The 6,834-nt window shown below is 69.2% G+C and overlaps 1 protein-coding gene across 1 annotated transcript in view; it reads left to right on the top strand.

The window, feature by feature from the left end:
* Positions 1–3,783: 3,783 nt before the first annotated feature.
* Positions 3,784–6,834, top strand: part of NFIC (nuclear factor I C) — a gene marked incomplete at its 3' end in the record, with an annotated part of 22,256 nt that continues 19,205 nt past the window's right edge. The window contains exon 1 of the mRNA XM_026035273.1: positions 3,784–4,435. Coding sequence (XP_025891058.1) covers positions 3,784–4,435 — 652 coding nt within the window. The remainder of the gene's footprint in view (positions 4,436–6,834) is intronic.

Genomic DNA, 6,834 nt, shown 5'->3' with positions numbered 1-6,834 from the left:
GAGCAGCAGGAATCCTGAATGAGCGCTCGTTAATAAATACTTCATGATGAATCCAAATAGATTTCCTCCTCTGGAGCAATTACTGCAAAATGGGCTCTAATGCGGAGCGGGGAGGGCCCCGAGAAGGGCTGGGTGATGTCAGGGCCTGGGCGCCTTCCTCCCGTGTCCTCTAATGAGCACTCGAGTCATTTGCATCCGTCTCCGCAACAGGTCTCGTTACCAGGTTGGCTCGTTACCGTTGCTGGCAGCAGTTAATGAGCGGCACCCGGCGGGTTTGCACGTGCGATAGGAGCGAGGGGCTCTGGAGGAGAGGGGAAACCGAGGCCCCGAGCTGGGGACGGGACAATCCTGGCAGCGAGAGCCACGCACGGTGGCCGCGCCGTGCTGCAATCACTGCTCCCCTCTGCTTCGGCGTTTTGCTTTCGGATTTCCAGCCCGGGCAAAGCGAAATCAGCCTCGGGATTAGGCCAAACCGGGCAGAGCCGCATGGATTAACCCCCCGCTGCTGCATGCACTGGATCCCTGTGGATCACAGCGCTGCATCCCGGAGCGCGGCGGCTCGGCAGCGCCGGGCAGGCTCGGTGCCGAGCGCCCGACTTGCCAGCCCCTGCCTGGGCTCGCGYGGCCCCGGGGCTCGGGAGCTGGCAGCCGCCGGAGCCGGCAGCGCTCCCGGGGCGTGGGGGCTTGGAGCCCGGGCATCCTTTCATGAAAGCAACGCTGTGTGGTCCCCGGGGGGGCTGCACCCCACCGCGAGGGCCCCGCGCTGCCGGCGGGCAGCGAGACCCGCTGCTGCGGCGCCCCCGACGCCTTCCTCCTCCTCCTCCTCCTCCTCCCCCGGGGAAAACGGCGCGGGAATTTCCGGAGGAAACGGGGCGGGGGGGTTGTTTTTCGTTGGAAAATCGGGGCTCTCGGGCCAGCCCCACCTGCTTGCACTCATGCGAGGGCTGCGTGGGGACGGTGTTCCCGTGTCCCCGTCCCTGCGTGTCGCTGCGCCGGGCGCCGCAGCCTCGCCGGCCTTTTGCAACCCCCGYGCGAGCCCGCGCTGGACGGGGCCCAAGAACAAGCTCTGCTGCCAGATTCCCGGCCGGAAATGCCCCGAGAAGAGCCTCGCGCTGCGGGATTGCAGCACGTCCCCGCTCCCAGCCCGCGCGCCGCAAAGCGCCTGGACCAGAGCGAGGCCGGGCAGCGAGGCCGCGGGACGGGGGGTCCTGCTGCTTCCCGGAGGGGCCCAGGCGTCCGGGCGCTTCTCGCCCCCGCTGTGCAGCTCCCATGCGCCTCCTCCCTTGGTGGTTTTCCCTGCTCCTGCCACGATGCCGCTGGGTGCCAGGGGGTTGAGCTGGTGACGGTGGCCCCCGTTAGGCACCGCCTTGGCTTTCCGTGGCAGGGCCAAACTCGATGCCACCCCGGGCGGTGACACGCGTGGTGGCAGATGCCCAGGCACACGCAGCTCCGTGCACCAGCACGGGCAGGGAAGGGAACCGCAGGGATGCGGAGAGGAAAGGGAACCGCAGGGATGCAGAGCACGGGGACGATCCCCAGCGTCCCCTTGCCACCAGCCCGCGGCGGCCTCAAAGCCGGGCGACCGTCTGTCCCCTTGTCCCCGCACCCTGGCCTGGCCTGGCCCCGCTAATGCGGCTTAACTCAGAGCAGCATCTCCGTGCGGGATAAGCCGGGCGGGAGGGAAAGTTGTCGGCTGGCTGATCGGATTGCAGGAGCTGCCCAGCTTTCCGTCAGCCTCCCATGCCGCCCTAATCCCGCGCGGCGGCAGGGGAGGGGGCCCTCCGGCCGTGCCCCCGGGCACCGTTGGGATGGGATGTGGCAGCAATTTGTCGGCTTCGCCTGAAGGACCGGCCACCAAGGCAGATCAGCCGCCCACCGCCCCGGCCGAGTATTGTTTTTGGAACTCGCTGCTGCCTTTTTCGGCTCCTGTCTTACTTTTCTTTGACCTTCTTCCCTGATTTAAGACACATGCCCAGCCCTTGCCCAGCTGCGCCCAATTAGTGGCTCCTGCTGGGGAGGGACCCGGGGGCTGCGGATGCCCCCGGAGCCGCTGGCAGGACCGAGTCCCTGCGCAGGGCGGGATGCGCCCGGGGGAAGCGGCTCTTCCAGCACCGCGAGGCCTTGGGAAAGGGATGGCTCCCTGTGGCAGGATGGATCCCTAGGGCAGGATGGATCCCTAGGGCAGGATGGTTCCCTGTGGCAGGATGGATCCCTAGGGCAGGATGGATCCCTAGGGCAGGATGGATCGCTAGGGCAGGATGGTTCCCTGTGGCAGGATGGATCCCATGGCAGGATGGTTCCCAATGGCAGAATGGATCTCAATGGCAGGATAGTTCCCTGTGGCAGGATGGATCCCATGGCAGGATGGATCCCATGGCAGGATGGATCCCAATGGCAGGATGGATTCCAATGGCAGGATGGATCCCTATGGGTCTCCCAGCAGGGCTGGGTCCTGCAGGGGATGATCCCTGTGGTCAGGACAGGTCCCTGCAGGCCGAAATGGATCCCCCAGGTTTGGGATGGGGAGGCCCGAGCGGGGCAGGAGGTGGCTTCGGGGTCACCGTCCACCGCAGCCGGGGTTGTTTGGGGACGGGCAAGGGCGGCACCTGCCCCAAGGCCACCCCAGCGGCCGCGCTCACGGCTCATCCACCAGCCATAGACCCGACGGCTCCGTCCCTCCCGCAGCCGCCTCCGCGCGGCCCCGCATCCCTGCGCTTGGAGGACGSCGGCATGGCGAAGGGGCCACGTCGGCACCTCGTGCCTCAGTGCGAAGCAAATCCGGGGGCAAAAGCGCCGCTTTGTGCAGCTCTCCCGTTCCCCTCGCCCGGCTTCCTTCCCCGCTCGCTTCCCCGTTCGGTGCCGGCCGGGGCGCGCGGCGGTGCTGGCGGCGGCCGCGCTGCGCTGGCGCCCGGGCTGTTTTCCCGCTGCAAGTCCAATTATCCTTAATGGGAGCCACATTGGAAGCGAGCAGCGAGCCCGGAGTTTCAGGGAGGTCTGGCAGAGCGCGGCCGCTCGCCTCGCTGCGAGCTTGGCCTCCCTTCGCGCCCTCGCCGAGGCGCCCGGGAAGCCGGTGGCGGCTTTTTCCGAGCCCTGCACCCTTCTAAATCCCCCTCCTCCTGGGTGTTTTCATGCACCATGACCGATTAGGAAGCACGGATTTTCCGAACTGGGAAAATCTGGGCTGCGGGACGGCTCGGAGGCGGCTGGCGGCGGGAGATGGAGGCGCTTCCCTTGTTTTCTTTCTGGGCCGGCCGCGCTCGGAGCCGCTGGCTGCATGGAAAAAGGCGGTCAGAGCGCGCCGAGCGCGCGGGCCCGAGGCCAGCAGCCCGGCCGGCCAAAAGCGGGGCGAGCGCGCGGGCTTTCCTGCCGCCGCGGGGCCCACGGGGGGCACGTGGGGGTCCTTGGGGACAAGGGACACCGCAGGGACAGGTCCCGGCGCGTTCCGGCGGATGCAAATGCTGCTTTTCCCTGGCTCACTCGCGGGGAAATGTCTGCCTTGGCGTGAGGTGCCGGTTGGGAAGGGACCCTGGAGCGCGCGGGTGGGAAGAGGAACGGGGGGAACGTGGCCCTGCTGTGCCCCCCACCCCGGTTTTGTTGGGTGCTGAGGGTCCCCTGGGTCAGGCTGCCGGTGCTGGTGGAGCTGGGCTGGAGCCCAGCGGGACGCACAGCGGTGCAGACAGGAGCGCGGGAAGCGTCCCCAGGGCGGGGACCTGCCACCTCGCAGCCCCGTGCGCCCGTGGGACCCGGCAGAGCACCCAAGGGTCCTGCTTCCAGGCACCTCGCATGGGGCCAGCCCCATGGCGGGGCGGGGAGCAGGCCCAGGGTCCTGCCCGGCGCGGGTGGGGGCACCGCGAGGCCGTGGCACGTGGCACGGGGGGTGACACGTGTCCCTGTGCTCCGCAGGATGAGTTCCACCCGTTCATCGAAGCGCTGCTGCCGCACGTGCGCGCCTTCGCCTACACCTGGTTCAACCTGCAGGCGCGCAAGCGCAAGTACTTCAAGAAGCACGAGAAGAGGATGACGAAGGACGAGGAGCGCGCGGTGAAGGACGAGCTGCTGAGCGAGAAGCCCGAGGTGAAGCAGAAGTGGGCGTCCCGCCTGCTCGCCAAGCTGCGCAAGGACATCCGGCCCGAGTGCCGCGAGGACTTCGTGCTCTCCATCACGGGCAAGAAGCCCTCGTGCTGCGTCCTCTCCAACCCCGACCAGAAGGGCAAGATGCGCCGCATCGACTGCCTGCGCCAGGCGGACAAGGTGTGGCGGCTCGACCTCGTCATGGTCATCCTCTTCAAGGGCATCCCGCTGGAGAGCACCGACGGCGAGCGCCTCGTCAAGTCGGGCCAGTGCACCAACCCCATCCTCTGCGTGCAGCCCCACCACATCAGCGTCTCCGTCAAGGAGCTCGATCTCTACCTGGCCTACTTCGTGCGCGAGAGAGGTGGGTGCCCGCGGCGGGCTCGGGGACAGCGCCGCGCCTGGGCTCACGGAGGGAGGATGGGGAGGCTCCTTCTCTGGAGGTCTGGGTGCTCTGGGTGTCCCTGCTGGAGCAGGAAGGTTGGACTAGATGATCTCTAGAGCTCCCTTCCAACCTCAACCATTCCATGATTCCGTGATTCTCGCTCCTGGCCATGGCACGTTGGCCAGGAGGCACGAGCCTCTTRGCTCTTAGAGCTTGCAAAGAGGCCAGGGCTCTGGATCGTGTCCAACGTGGGGATCCCCATCCTGCTGCCACCCAAATGCCCCTTCTGCCCCTCCTCGTGCCCCCCCCGGGGCAGATCCTGGCCCCTGGCGGGTGACACGTGCCAGTGGGGAGGATGCTGCGGTGCTGGATGCTCRAGCGTGCTCGTGGTGCCCGAGGATGCCCGTGATGCCGAGCACGCCGAGGATGCCCACGGCCCCAGGCACCCTCGGAGGGGTCTGCTGGGGACACGCTTGTCCCCACCACGTGCCGTGGCCACCTGCGCCCGCCCGCCCCGCGCCGGCAGCCGGCGGGGTGCGGAGCCGCGTGCGGGGAGCGCGTGGGCGGCGTGGGCCGGGAAAGGGACAGGCTGTTCCCGGCAGCGCCGGGAGCTGGGAGCCATCCAGCGGGGACAGTTTGCTGCCGGAGCAGCCGGGCTCCGGGCCCGGCCCCGGCGCCCGCGGCCGCCTGGAAACTAGGCCAGGAGAGGCTCAGGCCGGCTGAGCCCCCGGGGGCTGGGGGGGCGGCCGGGGGAGCTTGGAGACTCCGCACGCAGGGGACGGGGACAGTCCCCTGCGGTGCCAGCAGCACGCAGAGATGCCCCTTGCAGTGTCCTCACTGGGAAAGCCAGGCTGGCATCGCTTGGGCGGGCACGGGCAGAGCAGCCCCGCGGGGGGAAACTGAGGCACGACGGGCTCTGGATGCCCCAGGAATAGATCCCTAAGCCGTGTCCCCGCCGCCAGCTCATGCCACCTCCGTGTGTGCCGGGCACATGAGGCTCGCGGGCGCCCGGGGCGGATCTTCTTTTCCGCGGGCAGGTTTGGCGGCGCGTTCGTGGCGCAGGTGCGCGCCGCGCAAGGGGCTGCCAGTGATTTGTTGGGCCAATAAAAGGTCTCACGTTCTCGCGCGCTGGCTCCCAACGCCAGCTGCTCCATGTGGTCCGGGCGGGCATCGCGTGGCATCTGCTGCCTTGCAAGGCGGGGGGATGCCCGGCGCGGGAGGGAGACGGCGCACGGCGTCCTGCCGGCAGGAGTTATTTTTGGAGAGGGGATCACTCCTTTGTGCAGGGTCGGGGTCTCCTCGAGGTGCTGCCCTCCSCGAGGCGGGTGCCAGGATGCGGGGCCCGGTTTGGCCCCGCGGCATCCGGGGCAGGATGCGACGACTAGCAGCCTCCGCCGCCCCGTGCTGCTGCTGCTGGCTGCAGCCCAGGGACAGATAATGCCACCGAGGGGGGCACGGCGGTGGCTCTAATTCCAACAAAGGGGATTGACAGGGCCATAAATCACGGCGGCACGGGGTGGCTGGAGCCAGCGCCAGAGCGGATGCACCGTGGGTCCCCCCTTATCCCGAGGAGCTGCAGCGGCGCCGGGAGCTCCCCATGCCCAGTCCAGGAGACGTCCCAGCCCCTAGATGCCCAATTCCGGGCAGCGGGGCTGCAGCGGCGATGCAGGGAATTGCTCCCCGAATCATCGGCCGTGGCTTTGCCGCCGCGGCCTCGCCGCGCGACCGGCGGCTGGGAGCAGCCCCTGGCGCGGTGCCCGCCGTGCGCGGTGCCCGGGGAAGGCCCGTGGCGGTGGCGGCCCCGTCGCCCGCGCCAGCACTGCAGCACGCGGCGGGAGCAGCGGGAATGTGCAATAAAACGGGAGGGAAGGAGCCGGGAAGGAGCCGGGCGGTGGCGACGCGGACCCAGCAAAGTGGATGCAGGTGGCCACAGCTCCGTGCGGGGGGAGCCCTGGGCCACCTGCACCCGCATTGACCCCGTACGCAACGGGCACCGGGCACCCCATCCTGGGGGAGCAGGGATGGGGACCCCCGGGATGGGGACCCGTGGGGTGCAGGGTGGCACGGGGAGCCCGTGCCGAGGGGTGACGGCAGCACCAGCGGGTGTCCCCAGCCGGCGACACCCCCCGGCTCGGGCCACCCGCCGCCGGCGCCCTTGACCCCGGCGTCTGGGTCCCCGGCAGCGGAGTCACCTGACGGCTCCTCGGGAACACGGCGGCCGTAAATACGCTCCGATAAGGCCGGGCCGCCGCTCGCTTTCGCCCTTAAGGTCGCTCCGCTGCCAGCTTAAGGGCGACCGGAGCCGCCGCCCGGGCCGCCCCGACGGCGCTGCGACCCCCTCGACCCCCCCTCAACGGTGCTGCGCCCCCCCACACTCC

The sequence above is a fragment of the Nothoprocta perdicaria genome, unplaced genomic scaffold (assembly GCF_003342845.1).
Source record: "Nothoprocta perdicaria isolate Ctin4 unplaced genomic scaffold, notPer1 scaffold_157, whole genome shotgun sequence".
Lineage (NCBI taxonomy): Eukaryota > Metazoa > Chordata > Aves > Tinamiformes > Tinamidae > Nothoprocta > Nothoprocta perdicaria.
Note: the sequence above shows the minus strand (reverse complement) of the source record. Positions and strands in the feature narration are given on the sequence as shown.